Genomic DNA, 14410 nt, shown 5'->3' with positions numbered 1-14410 from the left:
TACATACATATATATTTTCTCGAAAAGTCGTTAGGAACAGAATTTTCAAAACATCAGAGACCTTAATACAAACAAAAAAGAGAACAGTTTACTGACATACAGTGGCGACATCTGCCGTAAAACCCCGCAAGTGTTTAATATGGTTCGTGTCTTTGCTAAGACAAGCATACAAAAATGGTTATGTAGTTGGATTGGAAAAAATTGCAAGAGTCCGAGAAAAGTCAATGATGTGATGGAAAGTATCTTGAGCTTAATAAAAGATAATAACTCACAAAAATATATTTGTAGTCAAGAAAGGTCACTACACAATAAATGGCGATTAGATGAGAAATGCGATTAGATAGGAGGTAGACTTTTAGCAGTGGCGTAGCTAGGGGGGGGAAGAGGGCCGTCGTCCCGGGTGCACCGTCTTGGGGGCGGAAAAACGATCTTCGCCTGTTTTTTTTTTAATATTCAGAAAAATACTTCAACATTTTTTTTACAAAATTTATTATAAAAGATAAAGAGTTGTACACACAATGTAATAATCTGAATAAAAATGAAAAATATTAATTTTTACTCGAATACTCTTCAGCCTTTGAATTTGTCTTATATCTTTTGGCTTATATATTTCTTAAAACTAGTGATAGAACTTAAATATGCACTTTTCTAGCTTTGATCGCTCACATCACATATCATATCATTGTTTTAAAGTTGAAGCAGTTTCACATTCTATTGAGAGAATCGCAAGATTGCACAGTCTACTCTGACTCATGGTCGATCTCAAGTAAGATTTGATCAATTTAAGTTTGCTAAAAGATCTTTCACTTGATGCAACTGATACAGGTAGTGAGTTGTATTCTTAAAGCTGTCGCTAACGTCTTGTAGGCTTCCAGTCCCATTGAAGAAATGTATAATAAAACTTTTTCTGGCGAAAATCCAATTTGTTCTTCGTTTTTCTTTCAGAATTTGCGTGGCTTCTAGTTCCTAAATTTTATATACTTAATATCGAAGATATTTTGTAAAAATTCACTTTTGTTCGAACCACCTCATGAAACTTGTAGGTAGGTAGATAAAGGGGGGCGGCAGAACATCCTTGGCTCCGGGCACCCGAAGTTGTCGCTATGCCACTGACTTTTAGAGATCTGATTTTCAGTTTTCATAGACGACAGACCAGAACACCAACAGAAGGCTTTCGGAATAATGGAAAGCTAAGCTGGTCTGCCAATATATCCAGAGAATAAGAAAAGAAAGTTTCCATAGATGAATCTTTAAGCGTCTGCTCCACTCTCTGTAAGATTATTTATAGCTTTTGGGGGAGGTTATAATTAAAAACAAAACCTAGAGACCTTAAGCAGTCAATAATGGTGCTGTGGTAGACCTAACAGAAATCCTAGAAACCTTAAGTAGTCGATAATGGTGCTGTGGTAGACCTAACAGTAAGCCTAGAGACCTTAAGCAGACGATAATAGTGCTGAGGTAGACCTACATAAAAGAAATTCTAGAGACCTTATGATGGTGCTGTGGTAGACCTTAAAGAAATCCTAGCGACCTTAAGCAGAGAATGATGATGCTGTGGTAAACCTAGACAAAATCCTAAACACCTTAAGCAGTCGATCATGGTGCTGTGGTTGTTCGTCTCAAATATCTCGAACTAATAGTATTGTGTTCTTCATGGATTGCTGGGATATGGAAAGTTATTTTGGGCGAAGAAAAAAAGCTACTGCAGAAGAAAGTATCCTATAATATTGGTGCATAAAATCACTCCAATATATTTTTATAATAACTAAATAAGAACTATACGCTTTATTATTTTATATAAGTACATTTATAGATTACAACATACATATATTTTGTACATACACGACTCAAAACAACTTATTTATACTCAAACAATAACAAAAACTATAATAATCAGTTGCGCAAACCGAGCCGATCCGACTGATCTTGAGCAAAAGTCGAAACGAAATGCTTAGAAGCCCGACATGGGCACGGCGCTGTCCGTCATCTCATCGTCATCGCTGCTGCTGCAAAAGATATATATTTATAATAGAATTGTTGTTGTAAAATAGTTTCAAATTGAAAAAATATTTAATAATATCATATTTAATAATATTTTTTAGTAAGATAAAACCTCCCGTGACACTGCATTATAGGTGAAGCCACTAGTTTCGAGCTTACCGCTCTAATTACCTTACAATATCATTTGCATCTTGGAGAACACCAATCACAGTTAATAAAGTAGTAATACAATTCTATCTCAATTCAATCTATCACTAAAAAAATACCGTTCAACTTACACATCGTCCTCGATGCGTCGCAGAAAGTTTTGAACCTCCTGATTTTGTCCAATCAAAGCGTACAATGCGCCAAAGCCATGGAAAATGATGAACAAACAGACGGCATAGTTGATGTGCGTGGGATCTTCGCGATAGTAATTGATGGCGAACGAAGTGACACAGACCAAAAAGACGATGAAGGTATAGCTGAAGAACTTAAAGAACGATTTAAAGCTGTGAGGATGGGTAGTAAAAGTATAAAGAGATTAAAATGCAAGCGGTTTGAAATGAAAATGAATCAATTTATAAATACCGATTCTCGTCTAGTGTTCCCGTAGCCTTACGAAAATTATAGTCCTGTCCTTCACTGATACGGATCAAGGTTAGTATATAGAAAAATATGCAGACAACACAAGCGATGAAAATGGGCGCATAATAGTAGACCATGATGGACCAGTTGCGAGCTGAAAAAAAGTTGGAAGAAACGACATTGAGGAAAAACATAAACTAATACTCGATAAGAAATTAAGATACGAAACAAACAGGCATAAGGCAACTTACGATCGAACCAACAGGTGTCGCCGCCGCCAAATATGGCCCTTCCATCATAGTCATTGTTTGCCGCGAATATCGACCAACCGATCGTCAAAAGGGCGATCGGAAAGAATATAATCCAAAACATTAGACGCGACATGATAATATCATGGAAATGCATATAAAAGTTGAAACTGATCAAGCTCAGTATATAGAAGGATAACACCATGTAAATGATCACACAGGCGGCTGCAAAAGAGCGAAAAATTTACTAATATTAAAACAAAGGAAGACAAGAAAAAAGTGTGGAAAAGCCAAAACAAACTTACGCAAATTGATGCAAGTCCACGGCATAAACTCTGCAGGATCGGTGAGCGTCAGATGCGCCATTATCGAATAACCGAAGATAATGCACAGCGTGTAGACCTTGATGGCAACGCCGTAGAATGTGTTGCGTAGATTGCTGGCGAATAGGTAGATGAAGAGAATGATAAACATGCAGATGACAGCCAGTATTAAACCTGTGGGCGAGTCAAATCGTATAAATTAGCGGCTAGTCTAAACACATGTTTGTTATGTTAACGGAAACATAAAAATTAAATACTGTTAACGCTTTTCTATAGAAACATTAATCACGGGCTTGTTTTGAATTATAAATAAACCTGTAGATATCTAGATAAAAGCCTAACTGTATCTTCCCACTTTGAAATTTTCGATTTTGTACAGAATTATGTGATTTTCAATATTTACATATTTGAAATTATTTTTTGGCAAATACTCTCATGTTAGGGTGATCCATTAAAAAAATTTAGTCTAACAGAAAATTAAGGCCAGACTTGTTTTAGAGAGTCTATTTTATCACGAACTCAAATACTTGAGTGGCTTAAAGCATTCAGTGAAGATCGTGAAGACATCGAAAGTCTATCACCTCTCTCAATGACGAATGCATCGATAATATTAAAGAAGCAGGCTTTGAAAAGCTTCATGTTAGCATCACAGAGAAAGCAGAGGATCACAACATCTCTTATGAAACGACTCCACACATTTGGTTAATGGGTATGATGCATATAAATGTTAGACTGCATTAGTCCGGATTAATTCAGGAGTCAATGAAGATAACTCCATTGCTAACTCCTCAAAATTTTAGAAAGTTAGCTGCATTTTCGTTGGCAACACAGTTAAAAATACTAAATTTTAATCTGTTGTGAATGAAAAACAAGCTTCTCTGACAGCTGTTTTTCAAATTTTCAATAATAAAACAAGAAGTTTTATATTATGATGCAGTTTTAAAAATAACGCATTGATATGTTTTTGTAATAAAAAATGGTTTTGTAAAAATTGTTCGGCTAACAACCGCAATGATTATCTACTATCCATTTTTATTGAAAATAGTATTTTAAAATGACAATTAGCCGTTTACGAGAGTTTAAAACTTGCATAGCTGCCGTCTGTCACCTACAAATTTGGATCTGATTAAGTGCGCAGTTAACTCGGATTAACGCTACCGTCTGTCAGGACTATAACCTCGAAACTGTCTGGTAATCGAACGAATAGTGCTCCAAAAATGAGTGGAAGCCGAAAACGAAAACACAAAATTCGCTGGAGGCACTGAAAGCGATTCCAGGCGATTATAAAGATTTGTGCCTATTAAATCACGAATTTTAATTGGATCTATTATAAGTATAAGTCTCCCCATTTTGTCGAATCGCCTTTGCTGAAGTTAAGTTATGAAAAACATTGGAGCTGTGTGGGCGTCGGAGACACTATAAAATGTGTATATAAATGATGAGGAGGGCGAACTGAGTCGAGATAGCATGTCCGTTTGTCCGTGCGCCCATTCGTCGCGAACTAGTCCTCAGTTAAAAAAAAAATGAACGATCTAAATCATGTCCTTGTATTTGACGAGATATATTGACGAAATTTGGCATGGCCTACTACCCAAGCCAATGCTACAATATCCGTACAACTTGTGGAGATTGAATCACCATAGCATATAGTAAAGCTGCCATACAAATGAAAATTAAGTTCTTGTAGGGTATTTTGGTTTTGGTACTACCGGAGAAAGTTCAAAGGGGTTTCATGAACCTTAAAGCTATACTATCTGCTTTCGCTACATTACAAGTACTGAGATCTAAAGGAGTTCTCATCTGAGATCTCTTACACGTAAATAACAGAACACATGTCTTCCTTTTTTGCCTCTATGGAGATTAAACTCTCTGCTCTTTTGAGTAAGTCAAGATGAAAGTTATGTTCTATGCAGAAATCTTCTTAACACTTTAATTGCGATGCCTACAGAAAAAATATTTTTTTAAGGTTTAGTTGCTTTGTTTCAATCTTCCCATGAGGGAACTTTACTGGTTCTTTTCAATTAGGGTTGCCAATTTTAGCAACATAAGTATGTAATTGGGAGGTGGGTGTAAGTTTGGGCGACCACTTAATTGATAAATATTAAAATAGATATTTTCTTAGGGTTGCCACCTGTTTCAATAAATATAAATGCTTTGCACCGCATAACATCGTAAGAAATGTTGATGATGTTGAAAATGAGAAGGGTTGGCGTTGTATTAAGTTTCAAAAAAAAAATTTTGTTGGAACACGTTCTTATCAGTTAGGGTTGCCGCTTTGCGCAACATAAGTAAGTAATTGCAAATTTTTACAACAAAAGTAGATAATTGAGAGATGGGTATAAATTAGAACGACTTTTTAACTGAAAAATACTAAAATAAAGTTTTGCACAGAGCTGCCACCTTTTTCAAAAACTGAAAATACTTTTAATCGTCAAGCAATATGAAGAATGTTGATATTGAAAAAGCATTACATTGTATTTGGTGTTAAAAGAGTCAGGAGATATAAGTTTTTTCCGTTAGGGTTGCCACATAGCGCAACATAATTAAAAAATTGCCAATTTTAGCAAACAAAGTAGATAATGTGGAGTTGGGTATAAGTTAGAATGATTTCTTTGCTGAAAATTACTAAAATAAAGTTTTGCATAGAGCTGCCACCTTTTTCAAAAACTAAAAATGTTTTTAGCCGTCAAACAGTATAAAAAATGTTGATATTGAAACAGCATTACATTGTATTTGGTGTTAAAAGAGTCACGAGATATAAGTTTTTCCGTTAGGGCTGCCACTTTGCGCAACATAAGTAAATATTCCGGAAATGGATATAAAGTAGAAATTTTTTTTATTAAAAAATATTAAAATAATTATTGTAATAGAGTTGTCACCTATCTAAAATAAATAAAAACACTTTGCATTATCAAATATTATAAAAAAAAATTATATTGAGAAGCAGGTTTGTTGTATTTGGTGTTAAAGAGAAATGTTGAAATACGTTTTTTCAAGTTAGGGTTGGTAATTTGACAAAATTAATCAATCATTAGAAAAGGACTGTAATTTCAGAATCAATTTCCAATTGCTTCAAAACAAATTTTTTTTTGGAGTTGCCACCTGTTTAAAATAAAATAAGTTGTTTGCAGTTATTGTACTCAAATACTAAATTTTTGCGAGAAAAATGTTTGCAAATAAAAATATTTTGAATGCATATGTACATATGTACATACATACATATTTTAGGGTTACCATCTTCTAAAACTTCATTATGCAAACCGCTTGGAAACTACAAAATCAGCTGCTACACTATGCTCACATACATATGTATGTATGTACATATATACTATACAATTAATATTTCATTTATTTCGCACCACCTTAATGTGCAATTAATAGCACATTACGCCCATTTAACTACAAATCAATACCGCTCACACTCCACGCCAAATACCAACACACATACATATGTATGTATGTATGTACATACATATATACCTACAAACATTCACATGGCGCGCAATAAATTATGAGAAAACTCACACGGTCCGTTGCTTACTTTGGCATATGAAATTTGTGTGTTTTCTTCCAAAACCAAAATCAATAAACTTTGTTTACATTTAATCAGTTGTTCGAATTTGTGGCAAATCGATTTGCTGTAGTTATTTCTATCTGTGCTTTGAGCAAAATGCAATTTGTTGGATCAACAGCAAATAACGGTTAGCAAATGGACGCGCTACTTGCAATTATTAAATGAAAATACTCACACACACACACACATCCACATTTAGTACGCATGTGTGTGCGTATAATTAGCGATAAAATATTGTAGCGCTAACTAAAAAAGGAAAATAATTGCAAATTCACACGTGGCTGGAAAATATGTATGATTGTGTGCGCAAACCAAATGGAACATACGCACATACCAACATACATACATATTTATATATAAAATACAGAAGTCGCCTCCAACTAAATATAATTTTTTAAGCTCTAAAAATAGTTATGGAATTTTCTTTTATGAATATCTTATTGAAATGAGTTATTTTTGGCAGAAATCGTCAATAAAAAACTAAAAGCATTTTTTTAAATATTTTAATCATGAGTGCCAATAGTGCGCGGTTCGCCTCAGCGAGGACGTACCCATAAACGCTGGTGGGCGTATTACTTTAATAGCCGTCAGCTAAGCATCAGACAATATTTACATACATATAAGTATGTACATAGGACATATGTAAATTCATTACAAATGCTGGAGACTTGGCCGACGACGTCTTAAATCGAATAAATATTTTCCCCATCACATACTACTGTGGGCAAAAAATAGTAAGACTTTTTAATTCAAATTTCGCCCGAACATCCATGCGTCGAAATGTTTTTTTTCTAGGTTGGTATAACTGTCAGTGACATCTTGTCAAATATCATTCAACAAAATAATCATTAGTGCTTAGTATATGCTTGTCTTTCTGAAATACATAAGGTGCATTTGGCGATTTTTACGATGAGTGAAATTATTCAACAAAAAACTTTCCTTAAATGTTGTGTGAGAAATCCAATTTTTGGTGCCGAAACTTTCGGAATGTTGGAAAAGCCTTCGGTAATAATTATTTGTCGCGAGCAAGTGTTTTTAATTGGTACAAAGTATTCAAAGATGGTCGAGATCGCGTCGACCATGAACCACGTCCAGGAAGGCCATCACCATCAACTAATGATCAACACGTCATTGAAATCATGGAATTGATGCTTGAGAATCGACAAATAACAATCAGAGATCTTGCTGGCATCTTAGGAATATCGAAAGGCTTAGTGAAAACCATTTTGAAAGACTATTTGGGCCTAAGAAAAGTGAAAGCACGATTTGTTCCAAAATCATTAAATTTTTTTTAAAAACAGCCTCGAGTTATCGTCTATGAAACAATGCTTTCCGACTGCCAGGTTGTCATGAAACGTATTATTACTGGTGAGAAGTCTTGGATCTATGCTTACGACCCGCAAACAAACGATCAATCAGCCGAATATCGAGACAAATACGAGCCGAAGACAAAAAAAAACACGTCTAAGAGTTAAAAATTATGGTTTTGTTGACATTTTTTTCGATTCTGGAGGTGTGGTGTACTCAGAATTCCTTCGGACCAGCCAAACTGTCACTAAGGAATACTATTTGAGTGTTATGCGTCATTCGCGCGAAGTTATTCGTAAAAAGAGATGGAATTTCAGGCTGACAGATCTTGGTTTTTGCACCACGAGAAAGCACCGCCGCATACTGCATTGATTCTTCGTGAGTTTTTCGCCAAAATTTCAACCAATATCATGCTACAACCACCGTATTCGCCTGATTTAGCTCCTTGTGACTTCTGGCTATTCAGTAAACTCAAACGACCGCTCCGGGGAATCCTTTTGAGTGAATTGAAGGCATTAAGAGTGAAATGCTTTATGCATTGGAGTCTGTTTCGATATTCGATATTGATTTTATCAAATTTTTCGAGGATTGGAAAAAGTGTATTGGTGCCAAGGGGTATTACTTTCAGTAGGACGATATAGATTTTGAAGTATAAATTAAAATTAATAATTTCGCCCGCCTCTTTACTTTGAAGCCCATATCATTATCTTATATTTTCTGAACAGGTGACAACCTTGTAGGTGTTTTATACTATCTTACCAACAACAAATTTTCAAATTGTCTATTTTCGGTTTTTGTTTTTTATAGTGGTGATAATTTATTTATTTATTTATAATAATTCATATAACAAAAAAGAGTTTTATTATATAAATACATAAACGCAGCACTGGCTACGAGGCCTTCAGCCGATAGTGGTGATAAATTTTACGACTGAATTTAAAATCTTTCTTCCCGAAAAAGAATTATGTACAACCTCGGAAAATTTGTCTAACTCCCTAGATTTCTGCCGCCTTCTTAAGTGATATATTAGACTATTGCAGCAGCATATCGATGAAAGAATTGATCGAAGTTTTACCTAACTACAACAGTATATGATCATTTGAAGAATATATGTATATCAAGTCCTTTACTTATTTGTAGTATAGGTCCCGATGCTTTCCGACAAATTTTTATACTATCGCAACAATGTTGCTAAGGAGAGTATTATAGTTTTGTTCACATAACGGTTGTTTGTAAGTCCTAAAACTAAAAGAGTCAGATATAGGGTTATATTTACCAAAGTGATCAGGGTGACGAGTAGAGTCGAAATCCGGATGTCTGTCTGTCCGTCCGTCCGTCTGTCCGTCTGTCCGTGCAAGCTGTAACTTGAGTAAAAATTGAGATATCATAATGAAACTTTGTACACGTATTCCTTGGCTCCATAAGAAGGTTAAGTTCGAAGATGGGCAAAATCGGCCTACTGCCACGCCCACAAAATGGCGGAAACCGAAAACTTATAAAGAGTCATAACTAAGCCATAAATAAAGATATTAAAGTGAAATTTGGCACAAAGGATCGCATTAGAAAGGGGCATATTTGGACCCAATTTTTTTGGAAAAGTGGGCGTGACCCCGGCCCCTACTAAGATTTTGTACATATCTCGGAAACTACTATAGCTATGTCAACCAAACTCTAAAAAGTCGTTTTCTTCAGGCATTTCCATATACAGTTCAAAAATGGAAGAAATCGGATAATAACCACGCCCACCTCCCATACAAAGGTTATGTTGAAAATCACTAAAAGTGCGTTAACCGACTAACAAAAAACGTCAGAAACACTAAGTTTTACGGAAGAAATTGCAGAAGGAAGCTGCACCCAGGCTTTTTTTAAAATTTAAAATGGGCGTGGCCTCGCCCACTTATGGATCAAAAACCATATCTCAGGAACTACTAGACCGATTTCAATGAAATTCGGTATATAATATTTTCTTAACACCCTGATGACATGTACGAAATATGGGTGAAATCGGTTCACAACCGCGCCTTCTTCCAATATAACGCTATTTTGAATTCCATCTGATGCCATCTTTGTATAATACGAGTATATACATTAGGAACCAATGATAGCGGAATAAAACTTTACAAAAATACGGTATTTGAAAAATATGTAAATGACGTATAATGAAATCTCGATTATCACTTTACCATGCGAGAGTATAAAATGTTCGGTGACACCCGAACTTAGCCCTTCCTTACTTGTTTATCAATTTTTTTTACATTAACAAAAGCTACATTGGGATGTCGGCATTTAGACAGAACTTTACACGATATTTGTGGAAATAAAACTTGGTACATTTTCATTTTCTATTGTTCTAACAACATCAACATTTTCAATTATACAATAATGTGAATGGAATTTTCACTTACAAATTGCATAGGTCCACTCTTTGGTTGTCAGAACGAAGGGCAATTTCTTGGGTACACAAGCCAATGGTTGCCACTCCCATGTAATATTGTCCAATTGGTGCGGTGTATAACAATAATAGTTCGAAAATAAGTAATTTCGATGGGCAATGGAACCATTCTGGAAGGAAAAATAATAAAAGGATTTAGTCATGAGAGTTTCTAACAGTTATTTAAAATATCTCAGGAACAACTCGTTAAATTTCAACTAAATTTGTTCGTTATCTTCTGCTGGACTTAATATAAAGTGATCCATTTCGAGGTTATTTACTTTTTTTTAAAAGAAAAAACACAAAAACTTCAAATTTAATGGGGAAATGTTTATCGTGGCTACGTCTCAGATGGTCCATCAGTTGAGTTCAATTTTCGACGACTCGTTCAAGCATTTCGACTGGTAACTGGCGAATGACACGCGTGATGTTTTGCACCAAGGCCTGAATCGAATGGGATTGTCCGCATAGTCTTTAAACTTTATGTACATATCTCCACAGAAAAAGGACTAACGGTGTGATATCACTCAATAAATCCATTGGCGCCATCTATATATCGACTGGTGCGTTAGAAACTGCTATCTTTATCGATTGTCCAATGAGAATTTCATGACATTTCATGGATTGGAAGTGAAGTTATTGCGTTTTAAGTGTCAGTATGTTTGTGTTATCGGTGCTTCGAACAAAGAGCCAACATTAAATTTTGTTTTAAAAATGGTAAAACTTTTACCAAAACGTTTCAATTGATGAAACAAGTTTATGGCGATGATTGCCTATCCCGTAGCAGAGTGCACGAGCGGTTTCAACGTTTTCAAAGTGGTCGTGAGGACATAAATGACGATCAACATGTGAGCCAATCAAAATCCGTTTCATCAGAAATTCCATCAAAACTGTGCGTGGATTCATAAAAAATCAGCCGAAATCATCATTGAAATTCATAGAAATGGAATTGAACATCTCCAAAACATGGATTTATCGCATTTTGACCGAACATTTGGGCTAAAGAAAGGTATGTGCACGGTTTGTTCAGCACAAATTGACTGACGACCAAAAATTGCTCAGAATCCAACATTCGAAGGGCATCATTAAAGAGGTTTATTTGATCAAAGATCACAATTTAACCAATAACCACTCCCCGTATTCACCTGATGTGACACCGTGCGACTTCTTCCTTTTCGGAAAAGTGCATTTGCCCATGAAAGGAAAGCGTTATGCAGACGTAGAGGCCATTCCAAAGGGTTGCACCGGCATACTGACGGCCATACCGGCCAACGAGCTAAAATACTCGTTTGACATGCTTTTGGACCGTGCAAAAAACTGTATTGAAGCAGAGGGAGACTATTGAATAAAATAAATTGATTTTGCTGAAAAAAACATTTGTTCTGTTTTTTTAAAGAAATTTCGTGCGTTGATAAAATATTGCGTTTTGAAAGAAAAAAATTCAGTTGAAACAAAAAATTGGCTTGGTGGCGAGTTTCCGGACGCCGCTTCAGCAAAATCAGCTATCAAAAGTTCGCATGCTAAGTTTAGACGTGGTGAAATCTCCGAAATCTGTGTATGCAGTGGTCGCCCAAAAGAGGTTGTTAGCGACGAAAACATCAAAAAAGTACACAGAATTACTTTGGATAACCGTACAGTGAAGTTGTTCGAGATAGTAGGAACTCTAAAGATATCAAACTCTGTGCAAAATGGGTGCCGCGCAAGCTCACTTTCGAACGCACACAACGACGAGTTGATAATTCAGAACAGTGTTTGGAGATGTTCAAGCGCAATAAACCCGAATTTTAGCGTCGATATGTGACAATAGATGAAACATTGCTGCATCAGTTTACTCCGAAGTCTAATCGACAGTCATCCTTGTGGACTGCAAACGATGAACCCGCTCCAAAGCGGAAAAACCCAACAGTCGGCTAGCAAGATTATGGCGTCTGTATTTTAGTATTCGCATGGAATATTTTTTATTGACTGCCTCGAAAAAGTAGGCACCATCAACAGCGACTATTACATAGCGTTATTGAAGAAAAAAGAAAGAGCTGCACAACCAAGCCATGTATCGTTTTACAAATCAGTGAAAACAATGATGAATTAGGCTTTGCATCCTCCGAATTCTCCAGATCAGAAGTTCCCTTTTACGAAGCAGTCCCTCACTCTCTCTGATATCGATCTGAATCGTAATTTTGTCAATGAAAAGCTGCGCATTTGTCAGACCGGCCGATATCAAACCACTATAACATGCACCTGTCATCAAACTTAACGATCGGAATCAAGTGCTTGTATGGAAAACTTTTTTATTTGACCAGATATCCAGATATCAAATTTGGCGCAGGTTGTTATCCAAGACAACAAACAATTTTGTGTTGGTTTCGGTATATATCTTGGCTAATGTATTTGTCTTGGCTAAAAATTTGTAAACAGCCTAAGTGTAGGCAATATTCTATTAATAAATTTTCCATGCTGAACGAGCATTGAAGAACTTCTGTTGACGACCGAATACTTGGTTAATAAGAATGGGCTCATCATTTCATGAGCAAAAATATCCCGAATTATGATTTTTCTTAAACCAGCAAGTGCATTGATTGAGTAACTTTAAGTATATAGAATTGTTTGCAAGAAATCAAGTGCGACATGTCAATAAACTTTACCTCGAATAGCGTCCAATGCACCAGTTGATTGTCTCGGTGAACGTAACGCATTCGCGCGCACGGCACACCAATATTTACATTGAAGTGATGCGCGGTACGCACCAAGCGTGTGCTGCCGTTGCTGTGCCGCACCGCCACCTCGTGATGATCCATGCCCGTCAGCGCGAACGCAAGACTGTGTGGTTGCTGTTGTTGTTGTTGCTGTTGCGTAGCATTCACCATATCAGCATCGATTACGCTGGCAATGGAAACGCATGATTTACTCAGCGTATCATAGTAGTGGCCCTCGGCGCAACAGAAGCGAATGCAGGGTTTCAGCTTACAAATGCAGGCGCGCATGTGACGCTCCACCGGCACGCGTATGCCATCTTTGATGATGAAAGTGTAGGCGGCAACTAGCTCGGGTGGTATGTGGGTGATGCCGAGACTTCTTAGTAAGGCAGCATTGTCGTTGTTGTTGTCGTTGATGCTGTTGTTGTTGGTAATGTTGTTGTTGTTGTTATTGATATTGATAGCGGTTATATTGTTGTTGTTATGGATATCTGTGTCACTACTGTTTTTGCTGGCAATAATGTTGTTGTTGTTATTGTTGCTGCTGTCACTAATATTGTTGTTGTTGTCGGTAAAAATTTTGTTACTGCTGGCACTGCTGTTATTACTACTAACAATGTAATTTTTGTTATTTGTGTTGTCGTTGTTGTTGGTGTTGTTGTTGCTTGTGCTATTCAACCCCGCCGTCGCATTAGATTGCTCATACGCCCAGGCTATACCCGTCACATTAATTGTATCGATGAAGGCACAATGATATCTCGTATCCGCCGCAGCACTACTGGCAGCTGCTGTTACGCTGCTACAACAACAACAACTGCTAATAATTATGACGAAAGCGGCTATTAGTGACCATGAATATTGTCTTGTTGCCACATCAGCACGAACATCTTTAATTGCTTTCACTAATGTTGGCGCGCACATTTGGCTGACGCCTTGATGTCGTTGCGCAGACATGTTTTAGGAATTTTTATTAATATTTTGAAATTTTTTTCCGAAATTTTTTAATGTGTTTCTAATTAAAATTTTTTTATAAATTATTAATTTTTTTGCCTTTTCAATTTAAATTTTTTTATTAATAATTTTTTTCAATATTTTTTTTTTACTGTTTAATTAAAACTTTTAGTTTTTTCTCAATTAATTTTTTTTATTATGTTTTCAATCAAGGCCTTTCTTTAAATTAAAACTTTTTTTTTGCTTTTTCAATTAAAAATGTTTTATTATTATTTTTTTATGTTTTAAGGATTTTTATTAATAATTTTGAAATT

At 35.8% G+C, this 14410-nt stretch overlaps 1 protein-coding gene across 2 annotated transcripts; it reads right to left on the bottom strand.

Moving 5' to 3' along the window:
• Positions 1-1772: 1772 nt before the first annotated feature.
• On the bottom strand, positions 1773-14175 carry LOC120778551 (probable G-protein coupled receptor Mth-like 8). Of its 2 annotated transcripts, none has more exons than XM_040110400.1 (7): positions 13095-14175; positions 10427-10583; positions 3122-3313; positions 2820-3041; positions 2572-2722; positions 2280-2492; positions 1773-2006 (listed from the first exon to the last, which is right to left on the bottom strand). In XM_040110400.1, exons 1-7 carry the CDS (start codon positions 14097-14099, stop codon positions 1952-1954), a joined length of 1995 nt encoding a protein of 664 aa, XP_039966334.1. In that variant the 5' UTR covers positions 14100-14175; the 3' UTR covers positions 1773-1951. The 2 variants fall into 2 exon arrangements, with proteins under 2 accessions (XP_039966334.1, XP_039966335.1); XM_040110401.1 differs by having other exon boundaries at positions 1773-2003.
• Between the last annotated feature and the right edge of the window lie 235 nt (positions 14176-14410).

The sequence above is a fragment of the Bactrocera tryoni genome, chromosome 5 (assembly GCF_016617805.1).
Source record: "Bactrocera tryoni isolate S06 chromosome 5, CSIRO_BtryS06_freeze2, whole genome shotgun sequence".
Classification (NCBI taxonomy): domain Eukaryota; kingdom Metazoa; phylum Arthropoda; class Insecta; order Diptera; family Tephritidae; genus Bactrocera; species Bactrocera tryoni.
Note: the sequence above shows the minus strand (reverse complement) of the source record. Positions and strands in the feature narration are given on the sequence as shown.